The 21,024-nt window shown below is 41.5% G+C and overlaps 2 protein-coding genes across 7 annotated transcripts; both read right to left on the minus strand.

The window, feature by feature from the left end:
• Positions 1 to 880: 880 nt before the first annotated feature.
• snrnp27 (small nuclear ribonucleoprotein 27 (U4/U6.U5)) lies at positions 881 to 4,025 on the minus strand. The gene is made up of 6 exons (XM_034541774.1): positions 3,858 to 4,025; positions 3,015 to 3,150; positions 2,564 to 2,658; positions 2,386 to 2,465; positions 1,539 to 1,603; positions 881 to 1,192 (listed from the first exon to the last, which is right to left on the minus strand). Exons 1-6 carry the CDS (start codon positions 3,892 to 3,894, stop codon positions 1,138 to 1,140), a joined length of 468 nt encoding a protein of 155 aa, XP_034397665.1. The 5' UTR covers positions 3,895 to 4,025; the 3' UTR covers positions 881 to 1,137.
• Positions 4,026 to 4,318: 293 nt separating this feature from the next.
• On the minus strand, positions 4,319 to 17,581 carry add2 (adducin 2 (beta)). Of its 6 annotated transcripts, none has more exons than XM_034541766.1 (16): positions 17,432 to 17,581; positions 16,427 to 16,623; positions 15,830 to 15,971; positions 15,026 to 15,177; positions 13,409 to 13,489; positions 12,826 to 12,975; positions 12,498 to 12,641; positions 12,103 to 12,201; positions 11,626 to 11,802; positions 9,430 to 9,678; positions 8,199 to 8,309; positions 8,008 to 8,094; positions 7,785 to 7,911; positions 7,235 to 7,321; positions 5,878 to 5,911; positions 5,599 to 5,693 (listed from the first exon to the last, which is right to left on the minus strand). In XM_034541766.1, coding segments are annotated over exons 2-16 (1,788 nt in total). In that variant the 5' UTR covers positions 16,574 to 16,623; positions 17,432 to 17,581; the 3' UTR covers positions 5,599 to 5,692. The 6 variants fall into 6 exon arrangements, with proteins under 6 accessions (XP_034397654.1, XP_034397655.1, XP_034397652.1 ...); XM_034541767.1 differs by having other exon boundaries at positions 5,600 to 5,693; positions 7,235 to 7,318; XM_034541763.1 differs by lacking the exon at positions 5,878 to 5,911 and having other exon boundaries at positions 4,319 to 5,693; positions 17,438 to 17,581.
• Between the last annotated feature and the right edge of the window lie 3,443 nt (positions 17,582 to 21,024).

A 21,024-nucleotide genomic window follows, 5' to 3' on the forward strand; every position in this document is an offset into this window, starting at 1 on the left:
GTGATTGGGTACTGGGCGTAACAACTCGCGCTCCGATTGGGCGTTTACGCCGTCAGTCGTAGAGAGGGTCGGCGCTGATTGTCACTGAGAACCTGGTTCAGCCATTTTGGTCCTTGGATTCCGTTGGCGAAAGCACACTGCGCGGAGCCAAAATGGACGCCGTTTCTGCCGTACACTTTCGCTAAGCGTGATTGGTCGCTCCCCGATAAACTCATCACCTATTGGTCGTAATTTGCAAGAGCTAAAGTGACAACGCCCTCTCTGCCATGCTGTTTCGCGGTGTATGGCAATGATTGGCTTCCGTGGTGTTGTTTGTCTCATTCCGTGTTTAGCTAGTGGCCAGATTCACATGTTATCTTTTTATTGGTCTCTTGCTTCTCCAATCACAAGCAATGCATTCGCGCAGGCGCTAACTCACTGGTTTCCCCGAAAAATGTCAGTAAAAGGCTGCTTCAAAATGAGACGGATGCACATTTTACAGCAGGGGAAAAAAACCTGGACCTCAAATAAAACCGGAATGTGTCTATGGGCTGGAAGACGTCCTTCGTCCAGGACTACATTTAACCAGCTAATAATATAGCCTTATACAGAACACATTAGATACCATTTGATGACACATACCAAAAAAACCATCAGTATGCCACACAAGAATGCAACAAGAGAAATCTCTGACTGTAGAATACATTACACAGTATTTAGATTATCTGTTGGGCTAGACTCCATAGTACTAAGATCACATTGATCAATTTACAAATTCTTAAACGTTAGCGTTAAGACATTGACACCTACATATGAGAACTGTCCCAGCACATTATGACAGATACAAAATTGCACTATTTGATTTCCTTTTCATAATCAGGACTGCAGCGACACATTTTTTTAAATGACTTTATTTCAAATAAAACTCCACACACAACACACCTCAGCAACACAGAATGACATGCATTGTTACTCCAATCAATTTTTCGACAAAGCGGAGTATTGGTAGGAGACTATCTTGTAAAAAGAAAGAAAACAGTATATACACAATTGTTGTATAACATAAAACCGGTTTGAAATAACAAGAAATAGCACAATATCATCCACTAGTATGGAGGGGATGAGCTTCTCAAGTATCACAATGAGTTGCTGATACTTTCAGGCGATGAAGTCCAGAGGTCTGTTGAATCCACCTTTTCTGTTCATGTACTGCCTAAAAAATAAATAAATATATATACACACACATTACATCACTGTTACCCTCGCAACACTCGCAGATTACATCATCGAGCACCAATGGGAGAGCCAGGATCTCCGCATAGAAACACCTGCAGAGATGATTGGCTACAATAACAGTGAATCATTCTGAGAGCGCTCACTGTGAGGGGACTGAATAGTTTACACTAACTCAGCAACCACAGAAAACCGGGGTTTAGACAATAACTTCAAAATGATTATATATTAGAAATATGGGCTTGTGAAACAATTCCAATTGTTGCGATGCTACACAACCAACAAACAGTTCTGTGCAACTAGAAACATTTGTTTTGTTGACGTACCTGTATTTTCTCTTCATGCTCACATTGATAGCGAACGCATTGACTGATCCATCAGTTTTCCTCCCCTGTTCGAAAAAAACATCGTTACTGCTTCTCACATACATAACATATTATAAATAAAAGTTAAATAGTAACATATTGCATATTAACTAAATGTAGTAGTCTCTGCTCAACTCCCATTGCTCCTTTAATTCACAAAACAAAATTTGAAAGATAAGCATTCGCAAAACTTCTACAATAATCATGAAGCCAAAATGTCAGGCAGAATTAGGTTGAGATTGGACGATACAATGAGTCACTGTTGGTAAACCATGATGGCAGTTTTCAAATTGCATTTGACAGATAAAAGTAACCCCATGTATTTCTATATTGCTGAGTTTTATTTCAGTGGCTAACTCCATATTTCCTTCAACATCACATGTCTGCAGCTGCTTCACAGAAATGCATGAAACAGGGGAAGCCACTGGAAGGATTTTACTGTGCAGCAGTTGCATATACCATACATTATGTAAATTAGGGGGGGAGGGGGCATCAAGGCTTGTTGTCCTGAAAAAAAAAAGTATGCTAAATATGGAAGCATGACTTTCCTCATACCATCAAAAGAAGCATGTTAAAAAGGAAAATGTGAATAGTGACCACTACACAATCAGGAGCTACCTACAATGCAAGTCTTATAATGCTCTGATAGTTAAAGCACAACTGTGATAAATTGGTACGTGGAGCAGGCCAAACAAGGAGGAATGAAATGCAACAGTATGCCTATCTTCAGTTCAGCTGTTGAATTAACTTCTGAAATAAACTGCACCTCCTTGTGGGTGCAGAACGTAGAACACCCTTGTGCTATTACCTTGCTGGTGTTAAAGGAACCAAATCCCATCAGTTTCATCATCTCGATTTCTTCTTCTGTTTTGCCCTCCATGTCTTCCTCTGTCGAATTTGGGCAAAAACATTGATGTCATAAGCATAGAAAAGGTTGAATTTTCTCATTAATTCATGTGAATATAGCAAATTAATAATTCTAATACCCGAGATCTGAATTGTCTTTGCTGACTTTTCCGTAGCCTCTTTTTGCTCCTCAGAGGGGGAGGGGGAGGAGGAGCGATGACGTCTCGGGGGAGACCTGCAGAGGGAACATGGTTGTTAAACGGCCTCAGGACGAGTTACCACAACTAATGAGGTCAGAAACTTCAGCACCTTAAAGGGATTAATATTGTTTATGATTTGTGTAAGTCTATTAAAGCTTGCAAATACATGTGCTTGTTCTCAACAGGGCAAAGAGTACCAAATGTGCACGCTAAACACTCATTTTCTGTGACAATTCACTAGATTGATATTTGGTGGCAGTATACATACACTAAAACTTTACCATTTAGGAAATATTTTTGCAGCAGGATAGCATAAAAGGAATGACTGCAGCCATAAGTGTGTGTGTGTGTACATATAATACCTTTGAGCAAAGAGAAGGTGTTAACTCACCTTGAACGTCTCCTGTGAGGAGATCGTGAGCGACTTCTCCTCCTCTCTCGATCCCGATCTCGAGAACGAGAGCGATCCCTTTCTCTTCGCTTTCGCTCACGTTCACGGGAAGTTGAGCGGGAGCGCCTTCTCTCTGCTGGAAAGGAGTAAAGATCACATTAAACTGGTGGATATTAACAGGGCATATTGACGTCCACGTATTAACATTATTCTGAACAGTACAGTGAATTTAAGAGCTTCTCCTCAGTTTTAAAAACAGGCTACACCTGATGCATGTACAAATGTAATTGGCACCATTCCAAATGAGTTTTGTAACCAGTTTTTTTTTGCAAAGACATCATTTAAATATCTGCCATGAGGCAAAACATCACCACCGGTCTTTGGTGTCAGATAAACCCGAGATAACATGATATCAATCAGGGATGCAGAAATAAGGTTTATTGAATATATCTGACCTGGTACCACGTGTACTGGCCTAATCAGAGTCCAGAAAGGTTAAGCTCTTCAGGCTCTGCCACTTGTTAATTACACACTTAATATGCTCAAAAAAACAGTTGAAAGTTCCAACTACAAAACCAGTCCAATATAAATTACAGCTTCAGAAATGCACCTACAATGAATTCGGCAAAACATCTTGAACTTTGTGTAACTAGAAAGGCGACAATGACGCTTTACACGAGTCACACTATAACATGTAAAGTCATGACGGAAAGGAAACCCGTTCATTATCATATGAACATGAATATCGTTCTCTCCGTGAAAATACGATCAAACATCGTCACAAGCTGACCATACGTAGTGTTAACGTTAACTAAATTAGCCAACTTCCTTTTGGTTTCTTACCTCGTCTTGGAGGAGTTCGACTCCGACTCCTTCCCATTTTCCTATTAAATCAAATGTAAAATCGACGTAGTCGTAGAAACAAACTAATTTGAGCCGAGAAACAAGTGTATTTCGTTGGATCAATGGCTGCTTCCGAAGTCAGGCTCTTCTGTTGTCTCTTTTGGTCGCGAGCTTCCGGTGACGTTTCTTCAGAAGAGCGCCCCCTAGCGGTGCGGAGGAGAGCCGTCAGTGTTTCACCTGTGTGCGCATTAGTACCACCCAGAGGCACCGACTAATAATGAGTAGTAGTATTAGTGTTATCAATATATTATAGTACTTAGACTGATAATGAAATATCTGTAAATATAGAAACATATGTTATGCTATATAAATTCATATTGTATATTAGTTGTTCAAATAAATACGGTAGTAACAGAACCTTGACTTCAAAGGAGAAAAAGATAGACAAACTAGATGTCCAGTTGGTTTAAAATCAAACTTGATCTTTAATGACTGATACATGGTAACCTTGCAACACTCACTTATACATTCTAATATAAAATAAATTAAAACCATGGGCAAACATCACACATCAGCATTTTGATAACAGCTACTGGTTAAAACAAAAAGTAATTACAACTGTTAGGAGGTATTTTGCACACATACATTTAAAAGAAAATGAGAAAATCGGAATGTTTAGTACCATTAGTATCTTCCATTACTGGGTTTCACACTGCATTGGCAAGCAACAAATTGTTTTGGGTAATAGAGGCATTATTAGCGTTTGTATTTTGTTGCGAGCCAACATATTTTCCCCTGCTTTCTTTTTCCGTGTCCTTCACTGCTGTAATAACGTCACTAGGCTGATAGTTTTACACAGAACCAGCATTCAGAAGAGCACAACAAGTAGTTATTAATATATTTCTACATGTACTGCAACTGTGCTCACATAGCAAACCTGCAACATCTATCTGATAATTAGAACCAAATCATGACTAGAAGATGCTTATGATGATTAAAAATGCAACATATTAGAATGTCAATATACAAATGTCAAGTGCCTATATGTGGATAAGGGGTGCATAATTCAAGGGGACTTCAATTTCCACCATGTCTTGCAAAATTGTGGATAAAATAAAAAAGAAAGGTATAAAACAAATTCTGAGCGGCAAGTGCACAAGATCACACGAGTAATCCCTTTTGCAGAAAGGAACGTGTTTGAATGCCTCTACAGTGAAGTTAAGTAATGGTTTGATAGCACAGAAGGTGAAAATAAGATGCAAGTAATACAAGACTGCATGTGTGTGTGTGAGAGAGACAAGCGTCAACATGTTGGTTTGTATCTGACCTGGGTCAAATAGTTTGTGAAAATAATTGTCAGTGTTTTCTAAGACGAACCGCCACTTAGATCAAATCAGTGATTACCAGTGTTACAGTAAAATAGTTGCTAGTCAATTTAGTACACCTTCAGTGTGTGTGAATGACATCTTAACTGACTGTTTGACTACATCTGAAGTGGATAAATCATCCGCTACTCCGTCATACACAAAGAACTGTTTCACAGTAGTATTTCACCAAGGTCAGGGGCTTCTGAACGCCTTCAGGTCTCCGCTTTCTCTTTCTGCTTCTTGCTCTTTTTCAGGAACGACGGTGGCTTGAACTTCTTCTTCTTCTTGGTTGGGGACTTGGAGGGCGAGCCCTCTGGGGTGCCGCCCTGTGGTTTCGGGGGCTGAGCGGCGGGTGGGGAGGAGGTGTCGTTGGTTGAAAGAGCCTTCATCCCTTTCTCCAGTTCCTCTGTGGTCTGCTTCTCCTCTTCGCCTCCGTTCTGTATGGCTGGAGAGTCGGTCTTTGCCTCTTCTGCTCAAAGTTTTGTAGGAAAAAAAAAACAAGGAAAAAAGAAGAAGAAGCAAAACATTGAATACTCAGCAACCAGACAGGGAGCCTTAAGTTGGGCGGAGCTGCAAAAATACATGGTTAGACATGTCAATGCAGATGAACATGCTTGCCCAATGAGAAGTAAATTGTCGTTCTCTGTACTTACTAGCGAGACAAGACCAAAGCACCAGAAGTGTGCCCTACGAATGAGTGTGGAGCGACACAGAAAGGGACAGACACACAGTCAGAGGGAGAGAGTACAACTGAAACAGTAGGTACAGAGACAGATGGGCTGAAATGTGGCAAATGTAAATCAAACAAAAACAGCCAAGACAAAAGACTTTAACAATAACAGAAATAATGTCTGATGTGCATTTACTTTTATTGATCCCCTCCTCCACCAGTCCACATGTAAGTATGTCCTTGGGTAAGATACCAAACCCAAAATTGCTCTCAAAGGCTGTGCCATTGGTGTGTGTGAATGAGCATTTGATTGTCACTTCAGACCCCCTAAAAGCCTCAGTTGCAAAATTCTGTAAAACCACAAGACAAGTTTTTGTCTTTTATAATTGTAACTCAGAGGTGTTTTATAAGTGTACTAATGCCTAATAGTTATTATTCAAACTGCTAAACATTCATCCACAAATATGAATGCGAGAGATGATTTTCCGCCGTAAATGATCGAGCCAGACTCGAGACTCACTTCAGTTTCTGGACCTAAATGGTTGATTGGACCCTGATGTTACCTATAATGTTGGTATGTGATAAATGATATAACTACCTTTTAATTGGGCTTTTTATCTTCAGTTTGAGATTCAAAAGTTAAAGATAACCTTAACCCTGTCTCTTTTTGTATATTTCTTAATTATTTGTTCACACTAAGGAAACACCCTTTGTATTGGTGTGCTGTTATACTGTTCTATCTTAAAACTCAAACCCATCATCCCCACTTGTTCCAAAATTAAATCCCTTCTGCCAAATATGTTATTTATTTATTATATTTTATTTCGGACGGTACCTTTAACTGACCCGATTTCCATAATAACCTCCACCGAGGGACGGACCTGGGAGATCCTGTGGTTTCTATTAACTGTCTACTCCCGTTGCTCGTCTTACGTCTGCTCCAATGCTCTTTTTAAACCTTTTTAATCATTTAATTAATCATTTAATTTGCTTTAGGGTATTTTTACCTTTACATTTTTTGTATTTTATTTTATTAGTTTTTTTTATCCCATCTTAATCTTTTAAAGGTTTGTTTATGATAGTGGGACTTTTTGAAAAACACAAAAAATATCTGTCTTTATTCTCCTGACAGTGTGGATCAGCACTTTTGACAAGAACAGCTCACTCGAGTGTCTATATTTTTATAAAATGAAAACATAATAATCATCATAAAGCATCCAACTGCATATGGTGCGGTGTAGCGAGTATTTGAAGCATGAGAGGACTGAAGCAGAATGCTGATCAGATACGCAGCGTGCAAAGCAAGCAGGGCAGAAAGTGAGCGCTCTGCCAAGCCTCACCTGAGAGAGGAGAGGGGCTGGGCGGAGGGCCCTTTGTAGGGGAGGTAGCAGGGGGAGACTCCTTGTCATTTGCTACCTCCTCCCCTACTTGCACAAACACACACAAAGACACACAGTGAAGGACAGTGAGGGTTTAGTTGTGCAGAAAGTTAGTGTTGGGAACACAGTTTACATGGCAGTCACACGTGAAATCCAGTTTGCTTCAGGGTGCTGTGTTGTGTATGTGCACAATTTCTAACGTTTTCAATCATGCAACAGGAATTCAGAAGGAAATCTTCTTTATCCCCTCTCCCCCGGCTCCGTAATTATTTCTTTATTTCCGCGCCAATGCCCTTAATGCACCAGCGTACATACAGGTGTAACGTTTGCCAACATACCTGGCCATATACAGCATATGGAAATAATGTTTAATAGCTAAATCTAAATGGCTCTTTGGACAAATCTAGCTCTACACCTGAGAATAAAGAGACATCTACTGTATACAATGACTGTTATAGTACTGTCTCTGTATGGTTAACAATCTAAATAGAGAGAATTGAATGATGCATACCATTGGTCCCTCCATCCTGTTTCTTCTGCACCTCCTTGCGGTACTCCTCCAGCTCCTGGTCTGTCAGCTGGTTAAAGGGGTTAGGAGGTTCTGGCTCTGGTGGGACATTAGGTGGGCTGACTGGAGACTAAGAGACAAGCCGAGACAAAATCATCATTTTTAATGCTGCAGATGAAGAGGAGGACAGAGAGTGAAAAAGGCAGAAGTCAGACAAGCAGTTTACCGGAGGGCTGTCAACTGTTATGACGCCGGCGAGGACCTGAGACTGTGGTCCGGCTGTCTTCATGTCCTGACGATTCTGCTGTCGGATCTGAGGAATATAACAATTATTGTATAACATTTTTCATGCGACACTATGCGGACGGCAAATATAGGAATTAAGGGAGACAGAATAGGCCAAAAGCAAGACGTCACCTTGTTTCGCGTCTCGATCACCTCTCGCGGGTTGGTGAAAAGAGGCACAAACTGGTTTTGGTTCTCTATCTTGATGGCTGTGCTGCCGGCCTGTGTCATCTCTTTCAACCACTAAAGGAAAGACAGCCAACATCAAAAACAATATCTCATAATCCATGTCATCACACCAGATCTGTTTAAGTTCTATATCGTCAGAACTTGCCGTGGAAAGTTTTCACTCAGCAGTCTTGCTCCTCAATTCTGCTATTTAAAAAATATCTTAAAAAACTCCTCTTGATGGTGTAGAAAACAATGTATAACATGTTATGAGAAGAGTACAACAAATATGTGTTAATGTAATCCTGTTTTTCCTTCTTTTCTTTCACAAGGTCACAGGGGTTTCTTTCCAAGCCACCTGTGCATTTTCTTAAGTTATTGTTTAACTTTTCTTTTTGTTTTCTTTTATTTGAACATATAACAAACCAAAAATACCAAACTTCAAAAGACAAATTAGCAGTTTCTGACTGAATATGTCAAAAAAGTAGAAGATCCCGCACAGCATGTGTTATTTAGTCACTTTCTTTCTTAAAAATGATGTTTGTAATCAAGCAGCTTTGATAATGTGGATGTTTGTCCACCAGAGGGAAGACTCTGCACTGCAGTAGTCATCACAGGGCAGCAGGCTTTCCTCTGCAATGCAGAGAAGAGAGAGAGGACGGAGGAGGAGAGGAAACAGAACGGGAGAGCCAAGTTCCTCCCACTGATCTAAGACAATCCACCTCATATTGTTTTCGGCTCTAAACAACTCGTCACTGCAGCTCTGCTTTATCTTTTCTCCGAGGGGAATAGAGATGATGAAACTAATTCTTCAGTGTACAGAAATATATCCATGATTGAATGCACATCACAAATAAGCCATTTCTTTTCAAATCATCAGTTAGATGGTGAGTTTACGACTCTTTCTGTGTCTGCTTCCTCCTTACATGAGTCATCATCTTCAAGGCTTTTCCTCCTTCCCTCCTCACTGCTCACTTTATCCTCCCTCTTTGTTCTGATCCCTCTGCTCCCTATATTTTTTTATACCTGCATATCACAGTGCGCACAATATTGTGAGTATTATCTGCACAAGTATTGCAGTTATGCATGTATTTCGATTGCTGCTAGGACCGTGCACCAGATTTTTTGGCGATTCCTTAACTCCTATGGCGTAATTGGTTCAATAAATGAAAAGTAATGATTTCCGGAGCCTCACAGTGGTTCGCTGATGTCCCGGGCTGGCTTGCTCCTGGCTGACTTTTTGGTAGGTGTTGGGGGTGTTGAGCCATCGAGTCCTCTCTTGCTGCTGGCGCTGAGCAAAAGGTTGCTGCCTCAGAGCCGGGTGGACTCCATCGTCATCAAACTGGTGGAAAGCCGTGGCGGTTGCGGGCACCTCCACCTCCCTCCGCGTCCGAGTCCGTTCCAGCAGCACAGGGAATCGGTAGGCGTAGCCTGTACGGTAGCCCTGGAAATCAGCAGAAGAGGGGGATGCTCCAACTCACCGTTTGGTTGACAGAATAATGCAGAAAGCAGTTACTTTTCCAAAGCTGTGGAACACTTTTGCTGCACCATGTCATGTTAAACTTGCAATACTGTAGTCCTCTACCCGCTGTGTCATTGTATACACATACATATATACTGTATAGCCTTCTATCAAAATATTACCAACGTTCTCTGCAGAGCCAAGAAGTCCTAATTTCTGCCCATTTGAGAAAAACCCGTTGGCTTATTAAATAGAGCCAAATACAATAGCCACATAATATGTCCAGAACAGACAACATGACACAAAGAATGAAAACATGTCACAGGGAGGAAAATCTTCCTGTTCAGCTACATCACAGTTTCACATATCTCGGATCATCATCATCAGTAAACTCAAATGGGTTAAGTCTGTCCTTTAACTGTCTTTGGTGTACTTATTTGGCCCAATCCATCTAAAAAAAAAAAAAAAGGGCAGCTGATTTAAAACTTAAATCTTAAAGTGTAAGTTTAAAAAATAATACTGGACAACATTTTAAATGGGAGTTTAGAGTTTAAAGAATTTAGAGTAAAAACTAAGCAGGTTTGTATTTCTTCTTTTATAATTTTAAGATTTTGGTGCAACATGATTTAAAGTTAAAACATGATTTATGTCTGGTTGAAAATAAATCCTTGTTGTTGCAACTCAGTCTTAATGAGCTTTAGAGGAGCTTGTTTCCTTCAGACAGAGCCAGGCTAGCCGGTTCCCCGTTTCCAGTCTTTATGCTAAGCTAGGCTAACTGACGGCTGGCCGGCTTTCTATTCAATGGACAGTTTAAAGTGTCCATGTTTATGTCAATCTTTTCATGCAACTCAAACCTTTAACGTCTGATGTCTGGGATTGTGTAGGTGACCCCAGAGTAACATCTAGTCAGAAAGGTCTTCAGTAGCCTCTGTGGGTTTTAGTTGCTGTTAAGTTATTGCTGATGCAAACTGAACATTTCCTGCTGCTTCTTTCCATCAATAGTTTTCCATCAGCAAACCACAGGAAGGCTATTATGCTTTTTTTTGTGCAGTCACTACAGGAAAGTATTTGTCACAGCTCTTATGCTGCGTTCACATGATGAACGAAAGATGGTAGAGACAGGAAAGATTCTCCTTAGCAAGCCGGTTGTGAGAGGATTACAAATACTGATTGATCATATAACACAAATTCAGTGAGCGCTGCTACAAAACTTGTATTCCCTTGTGTGGGTAGAGGATAGGGATGAACCGATCGGATATTGATATTGGGCCGATATACTGACTCAAATAGCTGGGTATTGGTGACAATGGGCCGATCCATTAAATCCATTCTTTTTGTCTGGATATACAAGCATACGGTAGGCCGCGTAGTTGAGGGAGATAAACATGTCAGCTGTTTGGAGGTATTTCCCGCTTTGTAATAGTATGTGACTTAATATTTATATTTTGTTTTCTTAGTTTAGTAACTAATAATGAATAATTTCATAATGGAATTGAAATTCCTGTTTAAGTATTTGACCACGAACCCTAACCCAGTGTCTGCATTTGATACCTGAAGCCCATCTATCGGTACCAGGACTGAAAGAAATCGCATCAGTGCTTCCCTAGAAGCAGAGCGGCCTGATAATAGTTTGTTTTCCTCAAAACAACCGTTTGGTATTTTCTAAAAGAAATTAGCACTCACTCACTCACTTACTCACACACATAAAAAGCAATGGGACTGTGTAATCAGCTTTTTACCCCCGCAAGACGGGGTATTCGCACCACACACACACACACACACTGTTCATAAACTGTATTGTAATCTTCATAACCAGTAAACAGAACGTTGTGTGTAAAGTTTGGTGGAGTGGCCCTTTAACAAAATCTAAATAATGAATCCTCAATCATGGCTGTAAACATGTTTCTATTTAGTATAACTGCTCCGTACCAAGTTATCCATGGTTCTCATGAGGGCCTCAAATTCGTGCTCCCCGATGCGGCTCTTGTGCAGGGGTCCAAAGGTGGAGCCAGCCCAGCCCACGGTGCCGGCCATGTTGGGTTTATGGGTGGTCCGGTCCAGCAGAATCAGGTTATGTTCACCACCGGCACAGCACAAAGCTGACACCTGGCAAAAAAAACAAGTTTTAGAACAAGCTGCAGCTTCTCTTTGGCAATTTCTAATTGAGGAAAAAGTGACTGAGCTAATTTTCTTCTCACACATTTTTTTTTTTAATTCAACACATCAACCTCAATGAAATTACAGTCACATGTGTGCTTTCTACAGGCCACTATTGGTCCTATAGGATTACTGCAGGGTGTCTTTGGCACGCAGTACTTCTCTAGTGTATTATACTGCAGTGCAGAGCTGCTGGCACAATTACAGTCAAAAGTGATGAAAACATGAGTGTGTGAGTGCGAGAACTACCTGGATCTGGCAGGCAGCCTGGATGTGGTAGATGGAGTAGAAAGCCTCCTCCACAGACTCCCCCAGAGCCACGATGCCGTGATTCCTCAACACCAGAACCTACACATCATGACATCAACCTTTACACAGCAATGAAAACCGCCCTCATTATTTCTATTTTAAAACAGCTGCCGGTTATTGAGAAATGTCCCTGCAGAACGAGAAGTCACGCGAAGACCAACTCCCAAAGTTAAGCCTCTAAGCAGCAGCAACAGCTTCAGTAATTAATCCAGGGTAAGAGCAAAAACCTTTGTGTCGTTTGTTCATTCATTCATTCAGAAAACTGAATGTGGGCTGAACGGGAGCAGTGACCGGGCAATGAAACACACAGACCTTTTCCCTGGTGGTCGACTCACCTTACAGGTCGGCCCCAGGCTCTTCTGCAGCTCCACTCTGTCCTCCTCATCCTCCATGACTCCGTTGTAGTTGAAATAAGCCACATCACCGACCAGCAGAGCCTCATGGGACAGTGGCAGGAGGCCGCACTTCATTGCTGAAACCTGTAGAAGGGTTGGCTGTCAGTTTTGGCAGCAAAGGTCATGTAACAGGCGAATGATACCAAACTCTAAAATATGAAGTATCTTAAGAGTATGAAGTGTTATTACTCGTATCCATGTGTCGCTGGATGTGACCAGTGGAAGTGCAACGGTGTCTCCTCTAAACAGGACTCCCAGGCTGACTCACCGCGGCAGAGGCCGGCGTGTGGAGGTGAAGCAGACAGCGAATATCTGGCCGGGCCGAGTAGATGGCGGAGTGCAGGCTGAACTTCTCAGTGTCCACGCCCAGGTTGGTGCTACCTCTCTCCACCATCTCACCCAGGATATTCACCTTTACCTGGATACCACATGAAAGCGGTTTTAAAACGCTTGTGCATGAAAGTAGATTTTGGCTCAATTATATAATTAAAATGCAATTAAAAAGAATAGCATCATATCAGTAACATCAGAGGGCTACGTGCACTTTTCCATAAACAGCCATGTCAACATACCCTCAGTGGCCACTTTATTAGGTACACGTTTGATCTAATGCGATCCAATACAACTGTTCAGTTCTAAAGTCTACATTTGAGATGCCTATAATGTTGAGACTGTCATACTGTGATGGTGTTGTACTGAACCGCATTAGGCATTTCTAATATTCTGCTCCTCTCATTATAATGTAGTCCAGTAAAACACCATCTTTATAAGCCCTTACAGCTGTACCTAATAAAATGGCCACTGAGTATGTGAGTGTGACCGTCATCATGGCTGTGATATGTCTTACTCACCAGACTGGATCCAGTCGCCTCGCTGTAGGCCAGGCCGTCTGGAAGCACCAAGAAGTGTTCCTGTTCTTTACTGACACGCAGCTGTCAGGGAGGAAGAGGAGCGTTACTGAAGACAGATGATGGAAGAGATGCTAATCGAAGATAATATGTTGTTGTGTGAAAAACATTTCTCTTAAATATCCGCTGTGTTTAAATTCAAACGTCTTCAAATGTATGGAAACGGAAACATTGAGTTGATTATGTTGATTTTGTGAATAAATAAATGAACCGCTTTTCTCTATTCATATTTGCAAATAACCCTAACGTGCGTTAAAGGAACACTTCATCAATTACTCACCCTGCGTTACTTTGAATTCTTTAAGAAAACTTTGTTTATCTGGCATGACTATACGAGGAACAAAGAATTAAAAAAACAGAGAAACGTTGCGAAGAATTTAAATAAATGGCGGTCGTGTTCAACAACAGCCAAACATTTGGGCACAACTCGTGCCGTATAATCCAAATATTGTTTCTCCAGTCGGATACTCAGTACTTCCCAAACATGCATCTTTGCTAACACCTTACTACTGAAAACAATTTTGACTCGTTCGAACGAGTGGCGCCTGCATGAGGCCATTGATGCGTGTTTTAAGGAGGAAGGTTTTAATGAAGATGCATGCGTTTGGGAAAAGGGGAGCAGACCACTGGATAAATGAGACTTGGATTTTACTGCCAGAGTTTGTAAAAGGATGTTTCGTTACTTTTTTGCTGTTGTTAAATCGCAGCTTCCATTTACTTACCATTCATCTTTCTCACTTTTGTATGTTTATTGATTCTTCATTCACTGTGAAGGCACGGAAATTTTTGTTTTCTTCAAGAATTTAAGGAAACACGGGGTGAGTATTTTATGTGCAAATGGTAATTTTGTGGTTGAACTAAATCGACAGATTACTGGATTACTTCTCGCATGTATCGCACAAACAACCTGATCAACTCAGTTATTTCCACGTATTAGATAGCCTTCCACAGATTACTGCTAAACAAAGGTGATCTTATATAGTCTGTGGCTCAGTGGAGGAGCAGGGTCGTCCTTCAATCAGAGGATTGGGGGTTTGATCCCCATCTCCGCTACTCCATGTTGATGTGTCCTTGGGCGGCGTGTGAATGGGTGTGTGGTTAGCCCTTGCATGGTAGCCCCTGCCATCAGTGGATAAATGTGTGGTAAAAAGCGCTGTACAAGTACAGTCCATTTACCATTTACAAATCTTTGTACCGAGCACCGACATGATGGAAACATCTTGTCAGTAAGTATGTCTTCTCCCTCACAACAAAAGGAAGAAAACAATCTGCGCATTTTAATACTCATACTACCATACGAATTAATAGGCCAGAAAAATATTTAGTATGTCGCACAATTTCGGTCGCATTTTGCAGCATGCTGTTTTTGTTATTCTCACACACATTCCTTTGTGCAGCGGATATATGAACAAGAGAGTCAAAGTTCAATGTTACGATGAGGTTGAATGTCTCAGTGCGTACTTTGTAAGGGCAGTATGTACGGTAAGAAAAAATAAAAAGCATGCCATTTGGAAAACAGTCTAAGTCAGGAATGTAATGTGAAAAGGTGTTTGCACTGACAGTGAGACAGGTGCGGCTGATCTGGGCCCAGCCATACAGGTCAAACAGGCGATGGACACTAGCCAGCTTGCAGCGCATCAACCTCTCCCCCTTCACCATGCTGCCCGGCTCCCAGCTCTGCAGGTCATTGATGGGTGTGACCATCATCATGTCTGTGGGAGAAAGGCAGAGTAGAGAGAACAGTAGAGATGAGGCTCTGCAGACACAAGAGATGAGGTTCTTTTCAAAGGGACACATTTCAACAAGGAAGACAGAATTGATAGCGCAACTTTAACTTTTACCAATATTATTGGTACATGGACTTTGGCAACCTCATATCATCCTCTGCATCAAAAAACCTAAGGCTGAGTAGAGGTCTAGGCAGCTAGAATAAATTAAAACATCTGTGTGTGTGTTCAAGACCTTTAACGCTAAAGAAACAATTACACAAATACATTGTGACAGTTTTCTCTGTTAAATATCGTCCGTCGTAAAACTTGTCGTCTACACTCTCCCGATACTTTTACGGCACATTTTTCTCATGATTCCTAATAATAGTGTTTGTATATAATGCACTGGTTATATTCTTAATCATGATACAATCTTTAGGGGAGCTGCAGAATTAAGTTTTAAGTTGAACAATAAAAAATACAAACACTTCATTAGTTTGAACTTTGTCATTGACACTGCCTGCCCATCTTTCTCTGCCACCAGTCCCATGATGCCCGAGTCAGTGTGTAATAGAATAAATAAATAATACCGGGCCTATAAGTTAGTTACAGTATATGCAGCATATTATGAAGTTGTTTAGTGTTCAGCACGTACTAGAAGGGGAGACGGGCAGAGCGGCTGGGGAGCCATGTGAGGCCATGAAATCAGCCAGCTGCCTCAGTGCCCATAGGTTGGACGAGCTGCCCCCCTTCTTCATCTGTTCCTGGATCAGCACATCCAGCTCCTCTCTGAACGACTACACACACAAACACAGATATTAATACGTCGAACACGCAATACAAATAATTTCAGTTTCATAATAATACTCAATGTGTAGGAGTTGAACATTTCTGTTTTTGGCGAATCCTGAATTGTCTCATTTCCCCCCCCCCCAAAAAAACGTTGAAAGATGCTATTGACACATACAAATTGACGGGTGATAAACACTCCTGCACTACAGGGGCGAGTAAACATATTTAATGAGTCAGCCTCTCTCCATCCATCCTTTCACTTCATGGTCACCCTCTCCTCTTCAGCGTCATGCAGCCTCCCACACATATGTACGAGCAGCTGCAGGCCAAGCTGTCAAGTAGCATTTGAGAACAGATTCATTGTAATGTGAGGAGATAAACTCATTTAGAGGAGAGGAGACAGAGAAGAAAAAAGACTGAGACATTAAAGCATTCACACGCTGACAAACAGACAGCTCACCGGACTCTGAAGAAGGCTGGAGATGTGTTTCTTATGCTGGGGTCCGGAGCTGGGTGTGGATTGCTGAGGAGACGGGAGGCCCTCAGGGACCCCATCACTGGGGCTGCGCTGCACCGGGGTGCCTTTGGGGGAGGGGGACTTGCTCATCTTCTACGTATTGCAGTGGGTGTCTTAAAGCCAGGAGTGGGTGGGGATAACTGGAAAGAAAGGGTGACAATATTTATTTATTAATTGAACTTTTTAGTCAATTGTTGTATTGGGTTCAGTGTCTTGCCCAAAGACATGTGGACAGTCTGCAGATCAACATCATAATACATCATAAAGCCAGAAACACATCGGAAATAGCGCATATCCCGGCTTATTGGAATATTGGAGCAATTCATGGCAAACACACAACAAGCTGCAAGTGTTGAGCTTTCTCTTGCCAGTGTTGTTCCATCATGGATTGTTGTTGTTGTTTTTAATTTTTTAAAAGGACAGTTTGTATTGTGAAAAAAAGTTTCAATTCCTCCCTTTCATCATTTTTAATTAACTGAGTGGTCACAGTTGAAAATAATAGCTTAAAAGACATTACAAAAAGGTTCAAACAAATAAAACTATTCAAATTATACGAGCCGTATGATTCTAAAGCAGCAGCCAAAAACCTGTTCAGATGAAAGTTGCTGGCTTATTCTAAAAACATCGGAGTACATTTGAAGATGGGAGAAGTGCAGTGAGCAGTAAATTGTTTAATCTGGCTGCCTACGCTTCCAGGAGTGCACAAAAGCCCTGATCTGGGATCAGGTGGTGCACATCAGCCTAAGCTATGGAGAGATCCAGTAAAGACGATCAAATAATGAACAAATTGTCAGTTCAATCAATATTCTTACTCATGTACAATTCAAACCCATGTAAATCCGTTTGCATCTTGCATTTGAGTGCAAAAATAAACAGCGTATTGGAGTGCACATCAAGCCTGGATTTCCTTGTATTTTTATAATGGCAGCATTAAGAGGAAAAACCTACCCTCACATTAAGCATGCTGTATTCCTCAGGGCACTGGCCGGTGGAAGTGCAGCGCTATAGAAAATGAAGCATTAGCAGGGCTCACATGCAGCGTCAGAACCAGTAACAGGAAGTTAGCAAGTGATGCGGCTCTGTAACTGGAGCAAGAGTAAAGAGTTACCGTAAGGATCTTCAGAGAAGCCACTCCCCGATTCTCACACACACACACACACACACACACACACACTTACACAGTGCTGCAGGGAGCAGATAAGGTCCCAGACACACCACACCCTCTCTCTCTGCTACATCTCATTGACCGACTTGATTAGTCGCTCACTTGATAAATTGAATAACTGTAACATAACTATTATGTGGATCTGTAATCACATGCGTCGTCGATTCCCATCCCTCATGTCTCTGGCTTCCAGGGCGAGCTTTTAAAAGATGCTCACTCCCTCCAACAGCACAAAAGCAATCCATGTGCTTTTCTAAATAGCACATTTTTGATTTGCACACAAGAAACTCGGACAGATGACTAAACCTTTAATGGAGTTTCTGGATGAACTGTGCACTTTTATCCCGATGACGCCAGGCTGCCTGCACTGAAAAGCATTGAAACAGCAACATCAGCTCTTTAAAGGAATAACAAAACTCCAAAATCATACACCGACATATGATCATTATGTTGTCTTGTTTTAATAATAAAGAAAGAGCTGCTGTGTTCAACTTAGTAATAAAACTAAGGTATTTACTTTTCAAATAAATGGGGTTTTCATTGTGATTTGATGGTCAGTTGTTGGTTGTATGCACTCACACACAGATATGTATATATGTTCATTCAAATATATCCAAGTAACGGTTTAAACAAAGTCGCTGATCTTAAAATTAGGACCAGCAGTCTTTCTCTAAAAGCCTAAATTTGAGAGCGGCTCTCTCCTATTGTCTCATAATAGAGGTTGGTTCAGAGTGTTTCTGCCTCTGGGGGTAGAGGGACCCAGCTGCTGGCAGGCAGCAGACAGAAAGAGTCTCGCTCTCTCTCGCGCTCTCTCTCTCTCTTGGGATGGTCCTAATGACTAAGGGGAGACGTAGAGATCTGGCTAGGCTGAAATAAAATGGTGGAAAACAAATCTAATCACAATTATTTATTTTAACCTGGTAGGTCATGGTCATTTTTAAATCATTGTTAACATTTACATTGAAAAAGTTTCTCCCCCCCATATATGTAACAAACAAATGTATTTTCTTAAGGCTGTATGATTTGTAGGCACAATATTACATTTATATTATAATAATATCATATTTTGAGAAAAATTACACCTCTAATCTACATCTTTAATGTTCAGCTATAGATCTGGCTGTTGGCCCGACATCACTTCCTGTTATCTTTAGTCTCACTGTGATCTTGCTGAATCCCAGGAAGAAGGAAAGCTGCCATTTCGTTCGTATCAAACAGCAAAAGAAGAACTGCAGTTATGTTTAGTTTAATAAATATTCAACAAATAATATGTGTTGCGTTTACCTTTACCAGAGTGTAAACTGTGAGATCTTTGGCCTCATCTACCTTAAAAAGAGGATGACTGAACCATATTTTTTGATGGTTTATGTAAATTTTGTTCACATACATGCCACAATTTCAATTAAAAAGGACTTTCAATCTAATATCCCTGCCGAACACAACACACTAAGTTAAGCCTCCACTAAAATAAATTATTATGGCCCAAAACTAAATTAATTTTAAACATCATGCAGACGGAGTGCTTTCTATAAGTGCAGCATATATAAGATGGACATGCATGAATGGTGTAGTGGTACAATACATTTAGATTTAGTCTCAAATTGGACATTTGGCTTCCATCTCAATGTAAATAAACAGTAGCAAAATATACAAAACATTTAAGAAAGGCGCAAATGAAAAAACTGCTTTTGGTCAGAGAGGTACATATCCCCCAATCATGTTTGTTTATCTTCCTTTCAGCATGTTTGAGGTTCAATAACTACAAACTTATATTAAGGTGTTTTAAAACGCAGACATCCTTTAATTGATCTAGGACACGCCTTATTGCAATGTATAATCAGTTTCTATCCCAAGATCTTTTTAGTATGAATGATGGGGGGAGATTACCATATACAGTCCCATCAACACTGAATCACATGGGGAAGGAAACGGAGGACAGACGTATCGATCATATAGTCACGCGAGTGCAGGGCAACATATTGTGCATCTACAGCTCCATATTTCGACGTGCATGAACAATATCGTTGTCGTTTTTGTTAGCCTTCTCCGCCCCTCCACCCGCGCGCTGCATGGCTGCCTAGCAACACTCGCACGCGCTGCAGCATCAGCACCAGGATCCGCTAATGGCCACCCACTAAAACGCAGAGGCCATGCAGCGACAGCTCAACCCTGCAGGACTCTCCCTCCGCAAAGAACCGCGCATTTAAAAGCCATCCCGTTCAATGGCCGGAGGAGCTCATAATGCCCCGCATGTTAACCCCGATACTGTCCCGAAAACAAATCCTCTGTGCAATAACAAACAGCCATCACGCTAATGAGCGAGATTACACAGCGCTGTTTAAAGCACCGGGGAGGCACTGCCATCACAGGCTTGTGAATACAAACTGCCCTCGTCACGGGCCTTCTTCTGCAGAGCACAATGACGAAAATAAAGCATGGCCAATATGGAGAGAGGGTGCTGTGCGCCCGTTAATGATGCAATTTTAATAACGTTATACAAGCACATAGCACAGTGCATCTAGAGAGGGAACATGGTACACATCAGGCAATAAAGGATGCTATAGTATTCGGATCACCGGCGCGCACACACGGTCCATGCACGCGTCAGGGAGGACCTTGTAGGTTACTACGCCAAGCCATTTAACTACGACAGCCTTGTCCGACACAACGAAACGCAAATGATTGCTGGTGGTGTACTCACCTCAGTGCATCCTCGGGACAGAGTCGTCTTTGCGGGTGCGGCACACCCACGTCCGGAACCGCGTCCTCAGACAAAAGCAGATGTGGTTAATTGCGATCAATCGGTCCCCGTTGGGATGCGACTCCGGGGTTCCTTTGTCAGACTTGTTCAGGGCCTCAGCTGATACCAAGCCAGTGGACCCTGATGTTTTTCCATCGCTCGGTGCTCCTGGACCAGCCCACTGCCACGCCTGTCCACAGTCCGACACTCAAGGGCTCCCACTCGCACAACTGCAGTGGGAATCAACCTCTTGCAAAGCACTTAGTTATTGTATGTGTAAAGCCTATAGGTCCAGCCCTGCTGGGTATCTAATGCTGGTTCCTAAAACGTTGTTTAGTTGGCTAGGCCCTGTTCAAGTGGGACTAAATGTTTCCCATCAGACAGGCGCCACCTTCTGTTGTAATGGTGAAGAGCCGTTAACCTACACTGTAAAAAACACCCAGAAAATAACAGTATATTTTCACAAGTACTGTACTTATATTTAACCTGACTGTTTCCATTTACTGCCACGTTATACATCTAATCTACAACAAAATACAAAAAAATTATACTTATTCCATTTGAGTCATTATACTAATGCTACACTGCGAATACAGATTTCACACATAAAATACACTAATATCTTGCTATAGATCA

The sequence above is a fragment of the Cyclopterus lumpus genome, chromosome 9 (genome assembly GCF_009769545.1).
Source record: "Cyclopterus lumpus isolate fCycLum1 chromosome 9, fCycLum1.pri, whole genome shotgun sequence".
Lineage (NCBI taxonomy): Eukaryota > Metazoa > Chordata > Actinopteri > Perciformes > Cyclopteridae > Cyclopterus > Cyclopterus lumpus.

Excerpts from the sequence above, each read along its gene's own strand:
- snrnp27 (XM_034541774.1), bottom strand. The coding sequence starts at position 3,894 with ATGGGAAGGAGTCGGAGTCGAACTCCTCCAAGACGAG. Across the intron at positions 2,659-3,014 it reads CCTCACAGGAGACGTTCAAG|GTCTCCCCCGAGACGTCATC; the intron begins GTGAGTTAACAC and ends TTCCCTCTGCAG. Across the intron at positions 1,604-2,385 it reads GTTCCTTTAACACCAGCAAG|GGGAGGAAAACTGATGGATC; the intron begins GTAATAGCACAA and ends TTTTTCGAACAG.
- add2 (XM_034541763.1), bottom strand. The coding sequence starts at position 16,573 with ATGAGCAAGTCCCCCTCCCCCAAAGGCACCCCGGTGCAGCGCAGCCCC. Across the intron at positions 12,642-12,825 it reads ACACGCCGGCCTCTGCCGCG|GTTTCAGCAATGAAGTGCGG; the intron begins GTGAGTCAGCCT and ends ACCCTTCTACAG. Across the intron at positions 12,202-12,497 it reads GCCTGGGGCCGACCTGTAAG|GTTCTGGTGTTGAGGAATCA; the intron begins GTGAGTCGACCA and ends CATGATGTGTAG.